Genomic DNA, 24,309 nt, shown 5'->3' on the forward strand with positions numbered 1-24,309 from the left:
GTAGGAAAGCATTTGTATTTTTACAATACATTTATATTGCCCCTAAGTCAATCAAGAACACACATCAAAATTGCAACATAAAAATTTTGGTTATCAACTGAAAAAAATGATTGTAATAAATGTTACATAGCATATACTGTACAAGTTAAAAATAAGATAAATGTGCTTAACTATTGTGATAATTGCCAAATGTATTTCCAGTGAATCATCCTTGTAAACATTGGATAAGAAAATCCCTTGACCTCCATTTATAATAATGAAAGTAAACCTTGTTTCATTCAGTTTTGTATTGAATCTATTTCTTTCTACTCAATATAAATCTTTTCACACCCAGAAGGAGACCTCTAGAGACTTGACTGATTGACACTCACAAAGACCACAGAACAAGCTGAAACTCTCAGAAATGTGATGCCTAAACTGCTCCTCCTGTATAATCTCTGAAATTACAACACAGGCCCAACTATAGTAAACAGTCATTCATAGCATCTCTGCTCTGAGTTCAAGGTTTTAGGCCACAGGACCTTGGGTTTTGTTGTCCATCCTCTCTTCTGTACTGTCCTGCTCCTTCTCTCTCTCCCCTTCCCAACTGGCAAGTTCATACCCAGACCATGACTACAAAGTTGCTGGTGCACTCAGAGCCTAAGGTTGCCAACTTTCTAATCGCACAAAACTGAACACCCTTGCCCCACCCCTGCCACGCCACTTCCTGAGGCCCCCACCCCTTCTCTGAGGCCCCACTTCCCGCTCACTCCATGCCCTCTCCCTCTGTCGTTCACTCTCCCCCACCCTCATTCACTTTCATGAGGCTGGGGCAAGGGGCTGGAGTGCAGGAGTGGGTGAGGGCTCCGGCTGGGGGTACGGGCTCCGCAGTGGGGCCAGAAATGATGGGTTCAGGGTGCAGGAGGGGGCTCAGAGCTGGGGCAGCGGGTTGGGGTGCAGAAGGGTGTGTGGGCTCCAGCTGGGGCTGTGGGCTCTGGGTTGGGGCTGGGGATGAGGTGTTTGGAGTGCAGGAGGGGGCTTAGGGCTGGGGCAGAGGGTTGAGGTGTGGGAGTGTGTGCAGGGTGTGGGCTCTGGGAGGGAATTAGGGTGCGAGAGGCGGTTCTGAGCTGGGGCAGGGGGTTGGGGTGTGGGCTCCGGCTGGGCAGCGCTTACCTCAGGCGGCTCCCGGTCCATGGCGCAGCAGGGCTAAAGCAGGCTTCTTGGCTCCACGTGGCTCCCAGGAAGCAGCCGGCATGTCTGGCTCCTAGATGGAGGGGCCAGGGAGTTCTGTGTGCTTCCCATGCCTGCAGGCACCACCCCCGCAGCTACCATTGGCCACAGTTCCCAGTCAGTGGGAGCTGCAGAGCCAGCGCTTGGGGCGGGAGCAGCACACAGATCCCCCAAGGCCGTCCCTGTGCCTTAGAGACGGACATGCCGCCGCTTCTGGGAACTGCTCAGAACCAGGGCAGGCAGGAAGCCTGCCTTAGACCCGCTGCACGGCCGACCAGACTTTTAGCGGCCCCGTCAGCGGTGCTGACTGGAGTCGCCAGGGTTTCTTTTCGACTGGGCGTTCCAATCTAAAACCGGACACCTGGCAACCCTACCAGAGTCCTGAACCCTGGGTGCCGACATGATACACTATCCAATGACTGGCCACTTTCCCATCTGGTGGTCTTTGCTGACCAAGGAGAAATCCATCAGGAGTGACTCATAGACTCATAGACTTTAAGGTCAGAAGGGACCATTTTGGTCATCTAGTCTGACCTCCCGCATGATGCAGGCCACAAAAGCTGACCCACCCACTTTCCCTTAACTCAGCTGTTGAAGTCTCCAGATCGTGATTTAAAGACTTCAAGTCGCAGAGAATCCTCCAGCTTGCGACCCCTGCCCTATGCTGCAGAGGAAGGCGAAAAACCTCCAGGGCCTCTGCCAATCTACCCTTGAGGAAAATTCCTTCCCGACCCCAAATATGGCGATCAGTAGAACCCCGAGCATACAGGCAAGAATCTCCAGCCGGACCCTCATTTTACCAGCGATGGCACGTTATTGCCTAATTGACTAAAATCACGTTATCCCATCAAACCATTCCCTCCATGAACTTATCTAGCCTAATCTTGAAGCCAGGGAGGTCTTTCGCCCCCACCGTTTCCCTCGGAAGGCTGTTCCAAAATTTCACCCCTCTGACGGTTAGAAACCTTCGTCTAATTTCAAGCCTAAACTTTCCCACGGCCAGTTTATATCCATTTGTTCTCGTGTCCACATTAGTACTGAGCTGAAATAATTCCTCTCCCTCCCTAGTATTTATCCCTCTGATATATTTAAAGAGAGCAATCATATCCCCCCTCAGCCTTCTTTTGGTTAGGCTAAACAAACCGAGCTCCTCGAGTCTCCTTTCATAGGAAAGGTTTTCCATTCCTCGGATCATCCTAGTGGCCCTTCTCTGTACCCGTTCCAGTTTGAGTTCGTCCTTTTTAAACATAGGAGACCAGAGTGATGAGTGGATGTAATGAAAATGACCCACACATGGGCAAAGATAGAGCCTGTATAGTATGTTTAGTAAGGCCCTGTCTAGTAAGTTTCTCCTTACCATTTTAGTCAAGATGCCACTATCTTAAACTTGCTCATCCTCAAGAGTTCATATGGTTTCATCTGGATAGCTACAGAGCCATCAAATGCTTCCTGGATAGGACAAAGTACTTTAGGTAGTCAGATACTTTGTTCATCTGCTGTGTAGGTAAGAAAAAAGCATCTAAGACAACCATCTTCAAATGGGTCAGAACATCTAATTTTGAAAACTATGTATAGGCTGGAAAGGCACCATCTTCGAGTCTTAGACTGATTTTGTTGAATGTACTCTACTCATCTTGGACAGAGAGAAATAGAGCAGCTTTGGAGAAAAATCTGCAGAGCAGCCCCCTGGAAATCTCTGCATATTTTGACCGGATGCTAGAGCTGGGATTTTCAGAGGCCCTAAGGTAGTTAGGCTCCCAAATCTCATTGAAATACAATAGGAGTAAGGCCCTGATCATTAGGCCCCTTTGAAAATTAAAGCCTACAAGTAGACATAGCATCTTCACCAGATGCTGTCTTGGTCATCAAGTCTTTCAGTCTTCCATTCTTCTTGATCTGTCTCCTCATTTCATTCTTCTCCCGCACACCACCTTTCTCTATTCTGGAATGTTTCCTATGCTGGGTACGTAGTTTGTATATGTGTATCGTTTTCTAGGGTTTAAAGCATTGGAGATATGCCATTCCAGGATTTATATAGGAGGAACAGTTTGGGGTTTCAGCTACTTTTTTTTTACTATTGTGGGGATGAATAACTCATCAGGCTCCAGAGTAAAGGATTCCTCTGTTGGGAGAAGACATATATTTGTGGTAAGTTCAAATTCTCCATTTTCTTTTTGCCAGGTGCCAAAATTGCCAGCAGAACTGGTCATAACCAACGTATATTTGTAGCAGAATTCAGACCGGATTCAGATACCCAGTTTGTTTCAGTGGGAGTAAAACATGTGAGGTTCTGGACCCTTGCTGGAAGAGCTCTTCTCAGTAAAAAAGGGCTACTGAGTTCAATAGAAGATGCCCGGATGCAGACCATGCTATCTGTAGCTTTTGGAGCTGTATGTACCTTAACAAATTCTTTAAAAATGCATACATACAAAACATCCTTTTTACATTTTATTCTTCCATGTCTGTATATGTAGTAAAATGAGTTATCCTGAACTTTTCTGCCATAAATGCCTATTTGCATAATAGATTGCTGTAACCTGCTGATTAGTATATAAACTTATTATTTCTAGAGCTTATTCTTAATTAAAATTAAATGAATTCTCTTTAGAAAAAGGTTATGAATTCAGATACTCCCAGTGTTATATAAATTTCGTATGTATTGATTTTTGATCACTAAAAATATTCCCATCTAGTCCCATTCTATTTTATTACTTTACAAAAAATGATAGGAAGATTTGACCTTTGGGTAACAAATGTCCATCTTCCAGCCATGCTTGTTCCAAGACAAAATTTAACTAAGCAAGATCCAAATTTTTGGGGAATAAGTCACAATATGCAGTATGCATTTAATGTAGAAAGTTTATAAAAAGGTATAAAAAACAGCCATACCACCCCAGGTTGTGAGGTCATCATATCTTACCAGGATCAGGACTGATCTATACTTGGATGGGAGATCCCCAAGAGAAATCTAGCATCTATGGGAAGTTGTTTGGTGTTTCGGTTGGTACCACTTTTCCCTTCAAGTCAATATTTAGCAGCCCAGCATAATTAAGTCATTGTAATATGTAGGGTGACCAGCTGTCCCGTTTTTATAGGGACAGTCCCGTTTTTGGGGACTTTTTCTTATATAGGCGCCTATTACCCCCACCCCCTGTCCCGGTTTTTCACAGTTGCTATCTGGTCACCCTAGTAATATGTCCTCTTTCAGCTGAAACCTAAAACCTGAGATTCTCATCTCTTGTGTTCATTAAACATGACTCTAGAGAAGATCTAGGGTGGCTCTGTTCTCTCCTGCCTAAAGATTCCCAGAAGGTGGTACAGGGAGGTAGTACCTCTTCCCTTAAGGCACTTTTATGTGGAATTCTGCAGGGAACTTGCTGGCTGAAGTTCATTCCAGATAAGACTGAGGTGATGTTGTTAAATTGGGAGAGGCAACCAGAAGAAATTAAGAAAATAACTTTCCCACTTTTATTAAGGTTTTGGGCCCACCATGGGGTGGTTCTTGTTCACAGTCTGGGTGTATTGTTGCATTCCCCAGCTGCTGTGGGATGATCATACAGCAAAAGTGTCAAGGAATGCTCTTTGAGGATAATTACCCATGGCAACAATGTACCAAGGATTATGGTGGATTCTTTTAAAAGATATGCTCTAATTCAAAGGAAATTAGTTTGGAGGAGTCCTATGGCCTTTGGTATACAGGAGGTCAGACTAGATGATCATAGTGTCTCTTCTGCCCTTGGAATCTATGAAAATGATCTGTGCCTTGCTAAAAGATTGTGACCATTTCTTTGAGCTAAACCAGGACCCACACCTTTGTCACTTGAAGACTGGATTGCTGCAATGTGCTGTACATGGTGCTATATCTTAAGTAAATTTAATAAATTAAGCTGGTGCACAATGTGGCAACCTGCTTATTAACTGGTACTTCTGAATGGCAGAACATGACACCTGTTCTGTATGATCGACAGTAGCTGCCTATTGGTTTCCAGACTGACTTTAAATTGTTGTTTGTGACCTCTAAAGCCCTAAATGGCTTGGGACAGACTGCCTCTCTATCACAGTTGCAATTGGCAGATGTGTTTGAGCTGGATTCCCCTTGATTTAAAAGAGGGGGCTGGTGTGTAGAGCGTTCTCCTTGAGTGGCCCTTAGCTCTGGAACAGGCTTCCCTCTTCTGGTCCAGTATAATCTGAGTCAGTTGACCTTTGTGTCACAGTGCAAGCGGTAGTTGTTGGTCCAAGCTGCATCTAAGGGTGAAGTTTGAGAGCGGTGAACCTGTGGGGAAGTTTTGTCTTCTGCTGGCACTTCAGGTTTATTTCTGTTTTTCTAATTTATACCAAGGGTGCTTAGGGAGGGTGGATAAGTGCCTCTCATTACTTTTGCATACAAATCTAGATAAATAAATATTTTTTTTAAAAGTATGGGCAACTTTTCACAAGCATAGGGATGGTGTTTAGTAGCAGTTTCCTGGCCACATTCCCATGTATCCATCCTGCCTAAATGCCCACTGCAGTTTCAATTGGATATAATATTTTTCTTCACTTTTAGTCATTTGATGTTATGTGATGTTGCTGTACACAGATAAACAGCTGTGTCATTCCCTGCACAGAATCAGCTGCATTTCAGTGGTGGGTGGCAATGAGTCATGTAAATACCGTAAATAGCTTGGAAAGTGAATCGGGATCCCTGGGAATTAAATGTTTTCAATGCATATAACATCATCATCATCATCATCATAAAGATTGTGAGGAACTCAGATACTATGATAATGGAGGCTATATTAGTGCCTTAGATAGAGATGTGACTTCAAGGGAAACCAATGACAGATAAAATCAGCAGAGTCAATCACGGGAATGTATTTTCTCCACATTGATATAATATCTTATGTATTAAATATCACCAATAATTTGAAACATAAAGAATTTTGCACTTACTTAACAGAAACATTTTGTACTTCCCAAGCATTTAGTTGTTACTGGTTTTAAATATTTTTCAATATCATTGCTTCTGAATACCTAAGGTAGTTAAGCTTAACTTTACTACCCCTCAAAAATAGGACGCACAGTTAAAGAAAACCATAGTTATGTTCCATTGAGTTAGATTCTTACTTCTTTCCTTTTTTAAACTGACCATCTCTGTACTCCATTGAGGGAAGTGCTGTACCTAATAGCTGGACACTGAAGATGATTTCCATCAAACATTGTGCTTGAAGTATAGTAGTAATAGTCTGACTTACTGTTTTTGTGTGAAACATGATACTAACTAGTATCTTAGCTGCTCCTGATTTCCTGGCTGCTCTTCCGTGGTTGTGCAAAGGGATGATGCGGAACGGACTTGAGAGCTCTGTCCCTAAATTCCATACCTTGCACTTTCTCAGTGCAGGAGGGGAGTGTTCATGCTCCCTGCAGTGCTGGACATCTCAGCCTAGGCATGACCTTTGCTCTATCCTTCTTCCACATTGACTGGAGAAGAGCATGTGCCTTTAAAAGTGCATAGCAACTGATTCTCTTTTATGTGCTCACCCTCTAACTTGGAGGATCTGCCTGCCTTTTTCCTCTGCAGACGGAGTACCTCTGGGATCTGCCATTGGTCCGTATCCCTCTACAAACACCACTTTTACAGCAATGACTAATAAAGCCACAATCTAGCCCAAAATGTAGAATTTGTTTATTATCTATTTATTTATTACAAAAATTAAATATATTTCTTCTTGACTTATTCAGAATCAGATGATAAGTATATTTTCCCCCCTTTTCAGAATAACTTGACATTTACAGGTACCATCAGTGGAGATGTTTGTGTTTGGAAAGATCATGTATTGGTACGAATTGTGGCCAAAGCTCACAATGGGCCTGTGTTCACAATGTACACTACACTAAGAGATGGTCTAATCGTAACAGGAGGCAAAGAAAGACCGTGAGTCTTTTTGTTTTATCATTCAAATATGTTTTACTAAGATATTATGTGCTGTACAAATGTGCTTCAGAACATGAAATTCCAGTAGTTACCATCAGTCACTTTATTTAAGCACCTATGCATGCTATTTCAAACATTTCGTGTTGATTTTTCATTATTAAGATTAAGACTGACTAGGTCAAATAGTTTTGAAACAGTAAAGAAATAAACACTCTTTTACAATGGGAGCATTTACATACAGTGGAAGCCGGGGAATGGGGCCCTTGCTGGACCACTGAGGGGAAATACAGGCCTGAACTGTAACAATGAAATTATCAGTTTTCCCTTGCCCTGAAATATAAATTGACCACCCCTTTCTCACACAGATATCTTTGTCAGGAAAACTCATGAGACACTTGAGAGGTTAAAGAAAACCTATTCAATAGCATGGCCCTTGGGTCCGTCTTAATCAGATTTCAAAAAGAAGATCCTTTATTTTCATTACCAGTGCCAGTTTTCTTCCAATCCCTTTTTACACTTTCAGAGCTGGCATTAGAAGGGATGCAGTAGAGAGGAAAGCAGCAGCATGAGAGGGAGCTGTCTTCTGCTCCTCTAGCCTCATTTGCAGATGCCAATAGCATACAGCAGATTTAATGAGACTGAAAGCTCAACAAGATTAAATATTGCAGAACACTACATATTTCCTTTCATTTTGGTGAGATCCTTTTCCTTTCCCTTGGAGATAGCTGTTAACATACACTGCATCCAAATACAAAACTCCATCAAATTTATGATTATTTCCCTAAAATAATAGTCTTGCATTTTTAAAGATGTTTTGCTTTTAATATGTTCTTTTTATTTGCTACTTATTTCTCGACATTCTAATGTAATATTGAGTGTCTCAAAGCCAAAAGGGTATTCTTATCACATAGGTTCAAAAGAATCAATGAATATATTGAAAAAGGTAAAAATAAAATCAACTCATAACTGCTGTACATTGTCTTCTATTCTGAAGAATCTTAAAACACATTGCACACTTTAATGTAAACTATACAGACTACTTAAAAACACAAAGACATACAATTTTGTAGTATGTTTGATAATGGAAATCACTAGGAAATATCAGTTTTCCTGAAAAAAAATGGTGACAAAAGTATTTTGTTTTTGTGTGTGTGTGTGTGTGTGTGTGTGTGTGTGTTGGCATTTAATGTAGATCAAAAGTACTAAAAGCCATATCTCCTCCTCTTGTTCCCTGAATTGCATTTTGAGACTCTCCACCTATTTTACTAATCAAATACAGAAGATGTATGGGTGACCACCTAAGGGAACTTGATGTATGCAACATATTTGCATACTTTGCTAATGCTTTGACCACACAGATTTCTGAAGATATGCTGAAACCACTTTTAAGAGCAATGGAAGCCTGCATACTTACACATCAATATTTATAACTATCTGTTGAAAAATAGCAGTTGCTCATGATAAGTAATTGAATCATTTAGCAGAAATGTAATGCAATGCTTTGGTCTAGTAACACTTATAGCTAAAATACATAATTAAAATTAACCTCCACAGAGCATGCACAGCCTATCAAAATAACCACACAATGTTATTGCTCTACCCCGGTGTCTCAGTTCTGCTCTAAGAGGCTGTGTTTGGCTGCTCTAAGTTGTGTTTAGAGCTGGGAAGGCCCTTATTCTGGGCCAAAATTAGGGAGACACAAAAATAACTTAGGGTATGTCTACACTACGAGAGTAGTTCGATTTTACTTAAATCGAATATGTGGAATCGATATTACAAAGTCGAACGTGTGTGTCCACACTAAGGACAGTAATTCGACTTTGTGAGTCCACACTAACGGGGAAAGCGTCGACATTTGAAGCGGTGCACTGTGGGCAGCTATCCCACAGTTCCCGCAGTCCCCGCTGCCCATTGGAATTCTGGGTCGAGCCGCCAATGCCTTCTGGGTAAAAAAATGTGTTGAGGGTGATTTTGGGTAGCTGTCGTCATCCGACCATCACTCCCGCCCTCCCTCCCTGGAAGCGCCGGCGGGAAATCAGTTCGCGCACTTTTCTGGTCAGTGACAGCGCGGACGCCACAGCACTGCGAGCATGGAGCCCGCTGTGACCATCGCTGCAGTTATGGCCGTTGTCAACACCTCGCAGCTTATCATCCACCTTTCCCAGAGGCAGATGCTGAGAAATCGGGCGAGGAGGCTACGGCAGCGCGGTGAGGACCTGAAGTCTGAGAGTGGCACAGACCTGTCACAAAGCACGGGACCCCGCGCCGAGGACATCATGGTGGCAATGGGTCATGTTGATGTTGTGGAACGGCGATTCTGGGCCCGGGAAACAAGCACGGACTGGTGGGACCGCATAGTGCTGCAGGTCTGGGATGAATCACAGTGGCTGCGAAACTTTCGCATGAGGAAGGGGACTTTCATGGAACTTTGTGAGTTGCTGTCCCCTGCCCTGAAGTGCAAGGACACCCGGATGCGAGCAGCCCTGACTGTCCAGAAGCAAGTAGCCATAGCCCTCTGGAAGCTTGCAACGCCAGACAGCTACCGGTCAGTCGCGAACCACTTTGGCGTGGGCAAATCTACCGTGGGGGTTGTTGTCATGCAAGTAGCCAACGCAATCGTTGAGGTACTGCTCTCAAAGGTAGTGACCCTGGGAAACGTGGAGGTCATCATAGATGGCTTCGCCGCGATGGGATTCCCAAACTGCGGTGGGGCTATAGATGGAACTCACATCCCTATCCTGGGACCGGACCACCAGGCCAGCCAGTACATCAACCGAAAGGGCTACTTTTCAATGGTGCTGCAAGCACTGGTGGACCATAGGGGACGTTTTACAAACATCAACGTCGGATGGCCGGGCAAGGTTCATGACGCTCGTGTTTTCAGGAACTCAGGTCTGTTTAGACGGCTGCAGGAAGGTATTTACTTCCCGGACCACAAAATAACTGTTGGGGATGTGGAGATGCCTATAGTGATCCTCGGGGACCCAGCCTACCCGCTAATGCCCTGGCTCATGAAGCCCTATACTGGCGCCCTGGACACTGAAAAAGAACTCTTCAACTACCGGCTGAGCAAGTGCAGAATGGTGGTGGAGTGTGCTTTTGGCCGTCTCAAGGGGAGATGGAGAAGCTTACTGACTCGCTGTGATCTCAGCGAAACCAATATCCCCATTGTTATTGCAGCTTGCTGTGTGCTCCACAATCTCTGTGAGAGCAAGGGGGATACCTTTATGGCGGGGTGGGAGGTTGAGGCAAATAGCCTGGCTGCTGATTACGCCCAGCCAGACAGCCAGGCGATTAGAAGAGCCCAGCGGGACGCGCTGTGCATCCGGGAGGCTTTGAAAGCTAGGTTCCTGAGTGAGCAGGGTAACCTGTGACTTTTAAGTTTGTTTACAGCAGGCCTGCACAACATACGGCCCGCGGGCCGCATGCGGCCCGCGGGGGCTCACTGTGCGGCCCGCGGGGGCTCACTCTCAAGCCTGGGAGGAAGGGGGAGCAGCGGCGCGCGAATCAGCTGTTTCGCGCGCCGCGGCCGCTCGGAGTCTCCCCCTCCCTCCCAGGCTCTCAAACCCGGGAGGGAGGGGGAGATCCCGAGCGGCCGCGGCGCGCGAAACAGCTGTTTCGCGCGCCGCTGCTCCCCCTCCCTCAGAGCCTGGGAGGGAGGGAGAGAAGCGGCGCCCGCGCCGCGGCCACTCGGAGTCTCCCCCTCCCTCCCAGGCTCTCAAACCTGGGAGGGAGGGCGGGGGGAGCTCCCGAGCGGCCGCGGCGCGCAAAACCGGCCCCCCTGCCCCAAGCGGGACACGGGCAGGGAGCCCTCGCGTGCTGCCGCCCCCCCCCCCCCGCCCCAAGCGGGACACGGGGATGGAGCCCTCGCGCGCTGCCGCGCCTCCACCTCCTGCCCCAAGCGGGACACAGAGCCCGTGCGCGGCGCCGCACCCCCCAGGCCTCAAGCAGGACACGGAGCCCTCGCGCGCCGCTGCCCCTCCCCACTGCCCCAAGCGGGACACGGGCACGGTGCCCTCGCCCCCCCCCCCCCCAGCAGGGACACGGAGCTCAGCCACCGCCCCCGTCCTGAGCGCTTTTTGGCCCCCCCCCCCGGGACCCCTGCCCCATCCACCCCCTTCCCTGTCCCCTGACTGCCCTCCGCCGCCCCATCCAACTCCTCTCCTGATTCCCTATCCAACCACCCCTTCTCCCTGTCCCCTGACCACCCTTGGAACCCCTGCCCCTGACTGCCTCCCACCGCCCCATCCAACCTCTGCTCCTTCCTGACTGCCCCCCGGGAGCCTTGCCCCCATTCAATCCCCCTGTTCCCTGCCATCTGACCGCCCCGACCCCTATCCGCCCCCCCACCACCCTCCTGAACTCCCCTGCCCTCTATCCAACACCCCCTCCCTGCTCCCTTACCGCGCTGCCTGGAGGTGGCTGGCGGCGCTACAGCCACGCCGCTCGGCTGGAGCCGGGCCACGCCGCCACCGTGCAGTGCCTGGAGCACCGGGTCAGGCTGAGCTTGCAGCCCCCCTGCTTCCCGCAAATCAGCTGTTTGCGCAGGAAGCCTGGGAGGGCTGAGAAGCAAGCGGCGGCTTCGCGCTCAGGCCCAGGGAGGCGGAGCAGAGGTGAGCTGGGGCGGGGAGCGGTTCCCCTCCGCGCCCCTCCCCCCGGGTTACCTGCTGTGGCGCGGGCGGCTCCCCCCACCCCAGCTCACCTCCGCTACGCCTCCGCCTCCCTGGGCTTGAGCGCGAAGCCACCGCTTGCTTCTCTGCCCTCCCAGGCTTCCCGCGCGAACAGCTGATTCGCGGGAAGCGGGGGGGGGGATGGGGAGAAGCGGGGCAGAGTGTTCAGAGGCGGAGGCGGAGCGGAGGTGAGCTGGGGCCGGGGAGCTGAAGCACCCATGGGGTCGGCTCCTAAGGCGCCACTTTTGGATAATGTGCTCCGGGGGAGCAGCCGCTCCCTCTGCTCCCCCCCAGCTATGGTCCTGGTCACTTCAACTTACCGGTTGTTAAATTTAGAAGCCCTTTTAGAACCGGTTGTCCCGCGCAGGACAACTGGTTCTAAAAGGGCTTCTAAATTTAACAACTGGTTCCCGCGAACCGGCTCCCGCTCACCACTGGAGACTCCCCTTGCCGCTCTCACCCTAGGAGCCAGAGACCTCCCAGCAGGGCTGGTGAGTGCGGCCAGGGAAGGGGGAAGGGTGTGGTGGAGTGAGTGTCTGGGAGATGTGCGGGGGGTGCTGGGCTGTGAGGGTGTGGAGGGCGCTGGGCAGTGGGGGAGGTTTGTGTGTTTTGGGGTGCTAGGCAGTGGGGGCCTGTTGGGGGGTGCTGGGCAGTGAGGGAGATCTGTGTGTGTCAGGGCACTGGGGGTCTGTGTGGGGCATTGTTTAGTTGTGGTGGTGGGGCTGTGGGGAAGGGCACTGGGAGGGAGGGAGGAGAAATCTGTGTGTATTGGGAAACTAGCGAGTGGGGGGTTCTATGTGGGGTGCTGATGTGTATTAAGAGTTACCAGCTGGATTGAGGACTGATAGATCTGGACAGAGTTTATATTGAATGGGCAAATGAAAAAGATCGCAGGGAAAAACAGTAAGGTTAGTTTAGCCGTCTTTGACATTTCGACCAATAAGGAAATTAAAATGCATTTGTAATTACATATCTTATTCTTGGCTGATAATCATTTATTGATATTTTTTAGGAAAATTTTCAATTTAAAACACAAACTTTTGTTTTTCTTTTTTTACTTATGACGTCTATCTGAAAACCCATATAAATTGACACAAATTGCAAATTAAAACTTTTTAAATGTATAAGCATTTTACTCACTTGGGCGCATTTGCCTCATGGCACACAAATTTGAACTCTGCTTCAAAAATTTGCACAGAAGAAATTTTTCTTTTACCTTAATTATACTATCTTAGGAGCCCGCTATAACATAGTACCAAGGTTCAATACAAAGTCATATAAAAGTTATACAAAAATGCATAATGCAGAGATTTATCTACAACTGCATTGATTGACTGCTGTGTGCAGTAATATAGTGACCCCTGGACCTACAGGCTTCCACACACCATCAGTGCCTTGCTAGTGTGCCATGCGCTGTGAGATATCTCTTCTCTTTGTGTGTGACTGAGTGTTTCCCTTGTGTGTGAATTTATTCAACAAAATCTTGAGCTTCACAATGGATACCATGAGTGAAAAGAAAAAGAGAAAAATAGAATCAGAGCACAGAGTTTTCAACACTGAATGGACGAATAAATACTTATATACTATTTCCAAAGACAAAATACTGTGCCTCGTGTGTCGCGAAACGTTAGCCGTTCCGAAAGAATACAACCTTCGGTGGTACTTTGAAACTAAGCATCCCAATCTCGCCAAATTGAGCCCAAATGAAAAAATAATTAAAGCAGCCAGTTTAGCGAAAAACCTTAGTAGAGAACAGCAAATTTTCAAGAAAGTGAGCACTGAGAACGATACAGTTACTAAAGTAAGCTTTCAAATTTCTAAGGAAATTGCTGCTGCTGGGAAATGCTTGACAGAAGGCGAGTTATTAAAAAAGTGTATGTTGATTGCTGTATCTGAGTTATGTCCAGAAAAGAGGGGAATATTTGAGAATGTCAGTCTATCACGCATGACTGTACGGAGAAGAATAGCTGACATTTCTACCAATTTAAGTGATCAGTTAAAGCAGAGAGTCAGTGAATTCTGCTTTTACTCCCTAGCTATGGATGAAAGCACCGATTTAAAAGACACCGCCCAACTTCTTATTTTTATTAGAGGTATTGATAAAAACTTTGAAATTACTGAAGAACTTGCTGGCATGTGCTCCATGACGGGTCGCACAACCGGAAAAGAAATCTCCAGTGAAGTGATAAAGTGCACGAATGATAAGTCGGGATTAGATTTCATAAACTTGGTGGCCATTTGTACTGATGGTGCTCCAGCTATGTGCGGAAAAAATGTTGGAGCAGTTACTCTTCTTGAAGAATTTATCGGGAGAGAAATAACCAAACATCACTTCATTATGCATCAGCAGGTTTTGTGTAGCAAAGTCTTAAAATTTGAGCATGTAATGTCAGTGGTAGTTTCCATTGTAAACTACATCCGTTCTAGAGGACTAAAACATAGGACATTTCGAGCCTTTCTTGAAGGGGTAGACACCGAGTGCAATGACTTAATCTACCATACAGAAGTGAGGTGGTTGAGTCGAGGAAGAGTGCTCCAGCGTTTTGTTGCTTTGAAAGAGGAGGTAGCAAAATTCCTAGAAAATGGGCCAATAAAATTCCCAGAGCTTGAAAATGAGTCCTGGAATCAAGATCTCTTTTTCTTTTGTGATATTACAGCACACCTGAATGATCTCAACATTCAACTTCAGGGAAAAAATCAACTTATATTTCAAATGTGTGCAGCAGTGAAAGCTTTCAAAATGAAATTGAAACTTTTCAGAAGTCAGCTGTCAAAAGGTGAAATGTGTCACTTTCCCACTTGTGCACAGCGTATCCCTCAGCACAAACACGCCGAGTTAGGAGAAAAATACGCAAAGTACATCATTCTTTTGATTGAAGAATTTGACAGAAGACTTACTTTGTCTAAAGAAGAAGACGTCCAGTTGAAGCTGATTGAAGATCCCTTTTCTGTGGATCCAGAGGAAGTGCCACTAGATTTGCAGTTGGAGGTTATTGAACTTCAGTGTTCAGCAGTTTACCGAAATAAGCACAGAGAAAGCAGCTTGCGGGACTTCTACAAAAGTCTGGACAATGAAGTTGCACTGAAAACGTTCAGCATTTTTGGACGCACTTACATATGTGAACAAACATTTTCCATCATGAACATGAATAAAAACAAGCAACGTTCTTCTCTGACTGACGACCATTTGGAAGACATTATGAAAATATCCACTTCAAATATGACCCCCAAATGCGACAAGCTTGTTGCCGAAAAGAGATGTAATATTTCTCATTAAATTTGCAAGGTAATTATGAAAAGTACAAATGTTTTCTTTCAACGGAACAGATGTTTTTAATTTTTCCATGATTAATAAAAAAATTTAAAATAATTTAAAAAATTGTTTGATTTAATTGAAAAATTCTTAATAAAGTTTCACACACCCTCCCCCCCAAACCTTAGCTGTTTCGGCGGGGCGGTGCTGGGGAAGGAGGGTTTGTTTCCGTGGGGCTGGGCGGTGCTGGGGGGGGGGGGTGTTTCCGCGGGGCCGGGAGGTTTCGGCCCTCAGCTGTTTTCTTTGGAGTAATATGGCCCTCGCCGCTTTACGAGTTGTGCAGGCCTGGTTTACAGAGAAGCTGAACCTGCCCCCGTTTCTTTACCCAGTAAATGTTCACTATCTTCTCCAGTTACGTACCCCGTTCCCCCCCTTCCAACACACGTTTAAAAATAAAATCACTTGAATTTTGTTAATGAACACCGTTTTCTTTATTACTGTTTTCGCGGGAAAGTGTTGAACCTGGGACGCAGACTGTGGTGGAGAGCGGGTGTAGTGTAATGATGCAAAGGACGCTTCTAAACTCCAGGAATGACAGGCTCCGCAGTGGTGGACTGGTTGTTTCAACGGAGCCTGCCAGCCCTCCTGAGCGGGACTGCGTGTATGTGGGGGCTATGTGACTTTATGGCAGGGGGAGGAGGGTTACAGATCCCCTGCTGCGTGGCTCTGTGATCCAGGAAAAGGACCGCTGCATAAGATCTGTAACTGCCCTCCCCCGCCACAAAGTCACAGAGCAACCCCCGCCCCCACATAACATGAAAACCACCTCCCAGACTGACCAGGGTGCCTAGTGACTGCAATGTGTGTGTGCCCTGCTGCTGAACCTGCCCCCGCCTCTGTACCCTGGTAAAGGTGTCTGTCCTGTCCAATTACCAACCCCCTTCCCCCCCTTCAGACAGACTTTCCTCTAAAAGAACATGATGGAAACAGTAATTAACAGAAACGTATTTTTTATTAGCAACTACACATGAAACTGGGGGGTGAAACTTGGACGGGGGCTTGGGTGAGGCGGGAAGGAAAGGACTTATCAAATTTTGGGGAATGAGAGCCTTCTGGTACTTGAGCAGTCTGCAGGGGTGGAGTGAGAGTTTTCACGGACTCTGCCGCCCCTCCTTCTTTGGACTTTGGGTGAGGGGGGTATGGGACTTGGTGGCGGGGGAGGGCGGTTACAGATAGACTGCAGCGGGGCTCTGTCCTCCTGCCTCCGGTCCTGCAGAACATCCACAAGGCGCCGGAGCGTGTCCGTTTGCTCCCTCATTAGTCTAAGCAGCGTTTGAGTCGCTTGCTGGTCTTCCTGCCGCCACCTCTCCTCCCGTTCCATGTGTGATTTGGGACAAGTTCTCCCTCCACTGGGTCTGCTGGGCTGCCTGGGCTCGGGAGCAGCCCATAAGTTCCGAGAACATGTCCTCCCGTGTCCTCTTCTTCCTACGCCTAATCTGCGCTAGCCTCTGGGAGTGTGATGCCAGGCTAGGTCGGGAGACAGTCGCAGCTGTGGGAATGGGAAAAAGGGAGTGAATTCCTCAGAAAGATAAATTTAGTTGTGAACAAAGAACACAATCTTTCTCTGTGAACAAGACCATGCACAGCACCTATCACATGCGCACTCAGGACAAGGTCGAATTTTCGGCCTTCACATTCAGTGCCTGGGGTCTTGCAGTGCAGATCAGAGAAGCGGGGCAGGACACCGGAATTTGTGTAGCAGGCCGACATGGTAAGCCGTAGACTTGTGGCTGCTTAAAACTTTAATAATAGCACTGGCCTCCTTTCACGTTGAAAGCAATGCCAGTCCCTGCTGCCAGCAATCCGGCAAGCATGAACTCTGCCCCTGTCCCACCCTCTCGCGGCTGTCCCAGGGAAAGATCCCTGTATGCTGCCCCTCTCCCGCCTCCACCGCGTGGCTGTAAACCGCCGGTTACAGTTCTGTAAAGGAACAGGCAAGCAGTCCCAATACTAACATTCCCCTACCTAATTCAAAGCAGGTCACCATGAGCGACATCACTCTGATGAGGATTTCAGAGACGGAGAAAGAAAGGATGCTTCGGGAAAGCCTGCAAAGACCAGGGCCGTATGCCGCCATGCTCTGCAGGGCAATGATCCCGGAGTACTTGCTTGTCTCCTGGCGCGGAAACGTTTCCTACTACGGAGGACCCAATAAGGCCGCTCTCCCCAGGAACCCGATGCAAAGGCTTTCCAATTACCTCCAGGAGAGCTTCGTGGAGATGTCCCTGGAGGATTTCAGCTCTATCCCCGGACATATAGACCGGATTTTACTGTAGCTGCACTGGCAGGGACTAAACAGTAGAGCGGCTTGGGCAGAACAATCATGCTAAACCGGACATTGTTAGAATTTTTTTCAGTAGTTGCACTGCCAGGGACTGAAACGTTAAGCGCCTAGGGCAAAGTAATCATGCAAAACCCATTGTTAATATTGTTAATATTCCTGTTCTGTTAAAAATAAATGTTTAGATGTTTAAAACACTTACTGACTGATCCTTCCCCTGATTCTGTGTCCGGGTTAACGCCTGGGGACGGTTGGTAGGGGATCTCTGTAAGGGTGATGAAGAGATCCTGGCTGTCGGGGAAATCAGCGTTGTAAGCGCTGTTGACTGCCTCGTCCTCCTCATCTCCTTCCTCATCTTCCCCGTCCGCTAACATGTCCGAGGAAGCGGCCGTCGACAATATCCCATCCTCAGAGTCCACGGTCAGTGGTGGAGTAGTGGTGGCGGCCGCACCTAGGATGGAATGCAGTGCCTCGTAGAAACGGGATGTCTGGGGCTGGGATCCGGAGCGTCCGTTTGCCTCTTTGGTCTTCTGGTAGCCTTGTCTCAGCTCCTTGATTTTCACGCGGCACTGCGTTGCATCCCGGCTGTATCCTCTCTCTGCCATGGCTTTAGAGATCTTCTCGTAGATCTTTGCAGTCCGTCTTTTCGATCGCAGCTCGGAAAGCACGGACTCATCGCCCCACACAGCGATCAGATCCAAGACTTCCCGATCAGTCCATGCTGGGGCCCTCTTTCTATTGTGAGATTGCATGGCCATCTCTGCTGGAGAGCTCTGCATCGTTGCCAGTGCTGCTGAGCTTGCCACGATGTCCAAACAGGAAATGAGATTCAAACTGCCCAGACAGGAAAAGGAATTCAAATTTTCCCGGGGCTTTTCCTGTGTGGCTGGTCAGAGCATCCGAGCTCGGACTGCTGTCCAGAGCGTCAACAGAGTGCTGCACTGTGGGATAGCTCCCGGAGCTATTACCGTCGATTTCCATCCACACCTAGCCTAATTCGACATGGCCATGTCGAATTTAGCGCTACTCCCCTCGTTGGGGAGGAGTACAAAAGTCGAATTTAAGAGACCTCTATGTTGAACTAAAATAGCTTCGTGGTGTGGACGGGTGCAGACTTAATTCGATGTAACGGCGCTAAATTCGACATAAACTCCTAGTGTAGACCAGGCCTAAGTCCCCACTGACCTTGTTTTCTGCACCCAGTACAAGAAGGGAGTAATGGAGAATCTGGCCTTTTTCCTGCCATTTCCTCATCCCCATTGTCTATCATCTCATGCCTTTTCCATTTGTGGACTGTGAACTCTACAGAACAGGGACCATATCTTTTACTTGTTCTATGAAGCATCTAGAACATTGAAGGCACTGAATAAAAAATAAACAATAATAATAATTAAAAATACATGCTACAAATCTTATTCTGTTTCCTATTTCCCCATCAACACCTTCCCCATTGCTTCTCTTTCAGTTTTCCTCTTCAGTTTCTTTTCTTGTATTTTCTTTTGCTTCCCTCTTTCCTTCTCTCTTCTCTTCCTTCACTCTCTCCTTGTTTTACTGTTATGGCTCACAGGTAGTGTTTAACATATAGTACTAAACCAGTAGTTTGGGAAATTCACTCCTTTCTTCACATCATATGATTTTAGTCACTACACAAAAGAGTTTTCTAAATGCCATTTCACTACAGCAGGGAAGAAGCATTACAGTGCAGGAAATTGAGGAGCACCATATGAATTACAGAATCTGTAATCTAACTATGCCTTTGATTTATTTTTCCTCTGGACAGTAATTCAGAGATTTCAGCAAAATTGATCATTATAGATTAATACACATAATTCATTCAAATCAAAGAATGAATGTGTTTTTGAAAGATGAGATTAAAACAGTCGAAAAGCAAATCTACCTTGGTTTAAAAACTGTTAAGGTTTAATAAATAAAATTATTGATCTATAATCTGAATTTTATTTTTTTTAGACTGGTATATATTGCATATTAATATTTTTCCTATACAAATGCTAATGGAATCTTTAAGGAATAAACTTATAATGCCTTTATCTTGTTTATTACATTAGTGCCTAAGGGCCAATCAAGAATGGTACCCCACTGTGCTTGGCATCGTACAGAGTTGTAGAGGGTCCCTGCCCTGGAGAGCTCACAATTTAAATAGACAAGACAGAGACAGGGTGAGGGAAAGGGATATAACACACAAACAGTGAAGAGTATGATGGCAGCCAATGTCATTTTAGTTCCATGCTTTTTAGGAGTGGGTTTTCTTAGGAGGGAATAAGCTAAATGAAAAAAAATGGGAAGGAGGGGGACGTTAAACTACATTAAGTAACAAAATATTTTAATTGACTAAAATACGAGCTAGCTTTCATACTTAAGTGTCTTTGGCTACTATCTTATTAGATCAAAGGAAGGAGGGGCTGTTAAACTATGGGATCAGGAGCTGAAGCGATGTCGTGCCTTCAGATTGGAAACAGGACAGATGACTGACTGTGTTCGTTCTGTGTGTAGAGGCAAAGTAAGGCATGTTCTCTTTAATATATTGCTGTCAATCCTTGGGTTATTATACAGCAAATTGATATACAGAAGCATTTTTGCAGAATCTTTTTCTCATGGTTATTAGTTTGAATAATTAATACAAGTTGATGTCAACTTTAAAGAGTTACTGAAGAATCTAACTTTAATTTATAATTTAAAATGTTCTTAAATTAAAGGCTTACTATGGCTGTAGATTATCAGTCATAAAGCATACTTTCCAGTCTACACATAAATACACTTAAGGAAATACTAGTCCCAGTTAGGATGATATTGTGTATACAACTTGATTCAAAAATAACGAAGGATCGCTTTCCGTGTTTAGCACCCAGACCATTATAACAACACTTTAATCGAATACATCCTTTTAAATTTGGAGGCAGAGAATGATTCAGTTTTATATCTGATGTCTGACTTATTTCAGACAATAAGAAGATTCACATGCCGATCTCTTCATTAACAAAATGTAATCCTTATTTAATTTCAGCAGCCCTTCTTGATGGAATTATAACCATGGTTCATTTGTTACTATTTATAAGTATTAGCTAATATATTATTACAGTAATAATTCTTTCACCATTGTCCCAGGGGAAAATTCTTGTTGGGACAAGGAATGCTGAAATAATTGAAGTTGGAGAGAAAAATGCAGCATGTAACATTCTAATTAATGGTCATATGGATGGACCTATCTGGGGACTGGCTACACATCCTTCAAGAGATTTTTTCCTTTCTGCTGCAGAAGATGGGACAGTGAGACTCTGGGACATTGCTGAAAAGGTTGGTGTAAAGTTAATAGTACTAAGCAGCTATAATTTTAGCAAAAAAGAATCCGAGATTTATTCAATAGTGAGGATTTAAAATAGTTTCTCAGACTATGGTAAGAAAAACTAAGCTAGTATAGTGGTTGTGACACTGTCTTTTGCATAATAAAAAGTATCCATTGAATGTTAATGAGAAACTGGTGGTTATGGATTATTTTGGAACATGCATAAATAGAAACATTTACTCCTCTTTTCTGGTTTTTATTTTCTCACAGAAGATGCTGAACAAAGTCAGTTTGGGACATGCAGCTCGGACTGTTTCTTACAGCCCCGAGGGGGACATGGTGGCTATTGGCATGAAAAATGGAGAATTTATTATCTTGCTGGTGACCTCTCTAAAAATATGGGGGAAAAAAAGGGACAGAAGATCTGCTATCCAAGACATAAGGTCAGAAAAGTCATGGCATTTATCTAGCCTTGAAATGTGATAATGAGCTGATAAAGTAAGCAAGCAATAATTTAAAAAGAAAAACTCCACTCACATAAGGTGATTTATTTTATAAGGAAGTCCCATATTCAAAAGTTGTTATTCACCTGGAGTTTGTATACCTAAAACACCATATTAATCCCCTCCCAAACCAGTGTAATTTTCAAAGTGTGTGCTTTGAGAATAGTTTTATAATACAATATAATTTACTTTTGTATAGTATCCATCGTACAGAGTATTACAAAATGCTTTGCAGAGAGATAGAATAGAGTGAATGCTTTACAGAATTGGGTATAATGACTTCAATACAATGCATAAAGAGAAAAAGGACATATGAAGATGGAGTAGAACAAATGGAGTAGAACAGAAAGCTGGAACCTAAGCAGTAGAGATGTCAGTAAGTATCGTCAGACACTACTTACAATGAAGGGGAAATGGAAGGCTTCTGTCATAAGTGAGCCCAGTTCAGAACTCTAGATTCAAAAGAGAAGAAATCAACTCAGCCTTTTAGAGGGAGAGAGAAGTTCAACATCGGTAGGGTAGCACAAGAGAAAGAGTGACTCCTGATTGAGGAGAGTCACAAGGAGGGGAGATAGATGACAAAATTTGAAATAGAATAGTAAGTGGCAGAGAATAAGGTGACTGTAAGGTAAGAATATTAAGATGGAGAAAGTTCATGGAGGGATTTGAAAACAAGAGGACAATTCTGAATTGGATTAGGATATAAATAAGATGTAATTGATTGTAATGGAAGATGGGGAAGTGACAATATGGTTCTGATTTTGGTGCAAGTGTAGTCAAGCTGCAGCATTCTGGATCATATAATTTAAAAAGTAAGGATTTAGGAAGACCATAAAAACAGAATAAAACATGTTCCTTTCCCCAAAGAGTTTATAATAAAAAATAGACAAGATTAGACAAGAGTTCAGGGAAGAGAGAGTAAGGAAAGATCATTGGTACAAGAAAGAATTAATTGATTCCTAGAAGAAATTAGTTTTCAGGAGTGATTTCAAGACTAATGGCTTCACAGACAGGGAGTAGGAACCAGTAGATTAAGCATAGGGCAGACTGAAGGTAAAACATTGTGTGTGTGTGTGAAAAGGAGACAGGATTGGAACACCTTTATGGAGCAAAATACAATCAAAAATATAACAGGAAAAGATACATTTACACAGTGGTGTGATCAGATACTTAATAGAAGAACTACAGGGATTTTCACATATCAGTTTTGCCTGGCAGGTCTACAAACATTAACATTCACCAAACATAAATTACTCCAACATTTTTATTTCAGTTTCAAATCTTGCTTTATATAGTAGATTATTCCTCCCTTTTCAGTTTTTTGCTTTGTAAACAGTGTATTTTCCTCAATATTTAGCTGATTAGATTTCATTTTGGCCACACTTCATTCAAGTGGTCCCTTCCAATGGCTCTTCTCTCCATTCCATCCTTCATTGCTAAGAAAAATAAAATTGATTCTCTCTTCTGTAAATCTACATGCCCATCTTTTTAAAGTAGTGAAGATTAAATCTTCTTTCCAGCAGCTGGAAAGTTAGTCTGTGGCTAGAATGAAATTCAGTCAGACCATGTGCAAAATGTTTTTGCTATGAGAACTCATTGAGAGAAGCAATAGTAATTCAAATATATTGTAGAGGGAAAAAAATCACATTTTTAAAATCTTTTCTATTACTAATAATAAATCATGCTGAAAGAGAAAGTAGGACCAGACAAATTTTATGTTTTCTCTTGTCTTTCATCCCTTAGAATAAGAGCTGCATCCATTTTGTAACACTACCTTGCAAAAAAAAAAATGATATCAGAGGGTTGAAAAAAAATAGAAAAAGAAATTCTAAGATCTTACTTTTTTCTTCTTTTGAATTTCAACCTCTCTTCTTAAACTATTTATCTATTCAGGTTCAGTCCAGATTCTCGTTACTTAGCAGTGGGTACTAGTGAGAATGCAGTGGATTTTTATGACTTGACATTGGGCCCCACGCTAAATCGAGTTAGCTACTGCAAAGATATCCCAAGCTTTGTTATCCAGATGGACTTCTCTGCAGATAGCCGTTTTCTCCAGGTATCAGTCATTTGAGATCATTGTATTTATTTTTAAGTTTGTAAGTAAATGTATTGCTCATGAAGGTCTATTAACACTTGTTCATACCAAATATATTAGTGACAGATACCATGCAAGATTCCTTATGAAGCTCCAGTAATCACAGCTCAGTCCTGACCAGCAGCTCCCCCAGTATTTCAGTCCTGGGCCTATCATGGTTAGAAACTGATAGCTGTGTTAAATGGTGAGGTTGTTTTGTGATAGGCATGTATAGATCACAAATAAAAATAAGTTGTTTGGACTCATCTTAGTACCTGAGTGTGAGAAATAAATACAGAAAGCAGAAGTGTACTTCTGAATTACTAAAAAGTGACACTGACTGTTCACCTGCCTCATCACCTTGTTGAAGCTGGGTTTGCAACCTTTTGGAAGTGAGAAGGAGTACAATCTTTCTTCCCAGGAATCATCAGGAAACTATGGCAAACCCTTCAGATTCTTGACCATAATAATAGAGGAAGTGCCCCTGTGCACATCCTATCCGTACAAGCCTCCTCTGATGAGCACTCTACCCATGTTGCCATGGCTCTCACAACGTATCTACACATTTTGACCCCTTTCTATGAGGTCACAAGCCCAAGCTTCAGGCTGCTGTAATTTACACTGGTCGCAAATGGCTCCAACAGGCCAAAAATAAATATTGGGATCAGCATGGAGTAGAGATGTCCTAGCAGCACTCCATTTTCCTTACTGCACCAACATCAGGGAGGAGGAATAGCATACGAGCTCTTATGTGGCCTCTTCACCACCAAAGGATCATACGCAGACTGGGGTGAGCCTCCCCAGGCCAATTAAGCAACTTTTAAGTCCAGTTTATACCTGCATTATTTACAACAGTTACTCTCTTAATTGGGGGCTGTGTAGTAAGGAATGTACATGCATTTCACTCACATTTTATTAGTAAGACTTTTTTAAATTAAAAATTGATCACCATTTCTCATTGTTCTCTACTTGTATACATTTTTGGGAAGCATGAAATCTTCCCACAGAATACTTCCTCTGATTCTACTCTATTTCAGAGCCATC

The 24,309-nt window shown here is 44.7% G+C and overlaps 1 protein-coding gene across 4 annotated transcripts in view; it reads left to right on the top strand.

Moving 5' to 3' along the window:
* The window catches only part of EML5 (EMAP like 5), a 329,289-nt gene that overhangs the window by 299,520 nt on the left and 5,460 nt on the right, over window positions 1-24,309 (top strand). For all 4 annotated transcript variants that reach the window (XM_065403925.1, XM_065403928.1, XM_065403927.1 and 1 more), the window contains 6 exons: window positions 3,391-3,599; window positions 6,966-7,123; window positions 19,791-19,905; window positions 20,511-20,699; window positions 20,959-21,131; window positions 23,085-23,247. In XM_065403925.1, the coding sequence (XP_065259997.1) occupies window positions 3,391-3,599; window positions 6,966-7,123; window positions 19,791-19,905; window positions 20,511-20,699; window positions 20,959-21,131; window positions 23,085-23,247 (1,007 nt within the window). The remainder of the gene's footprint in view (window positions 1-3,390; window positions 3,600-6,965; window positions 7,124-19,790; window positions 19,906-20,510; window positions 20,700-20,958; window positions 21,132-23,084; window positions 23,248-24,309) is intronic.

Source organism: Emys orbicularis, chromosome 4 (genome assembly GCF_028017835.1).
Source record: "Emys orbicularis isolate rEmyOrb1 chromosome 4, rEmyOrb1.hap1, whole genome shotgun sequence".
Lineage (NCBI taxonomy): Eukaryota > Metazoa > Chordata > Testudines > Emydidae > Emys > Emys orbicularis.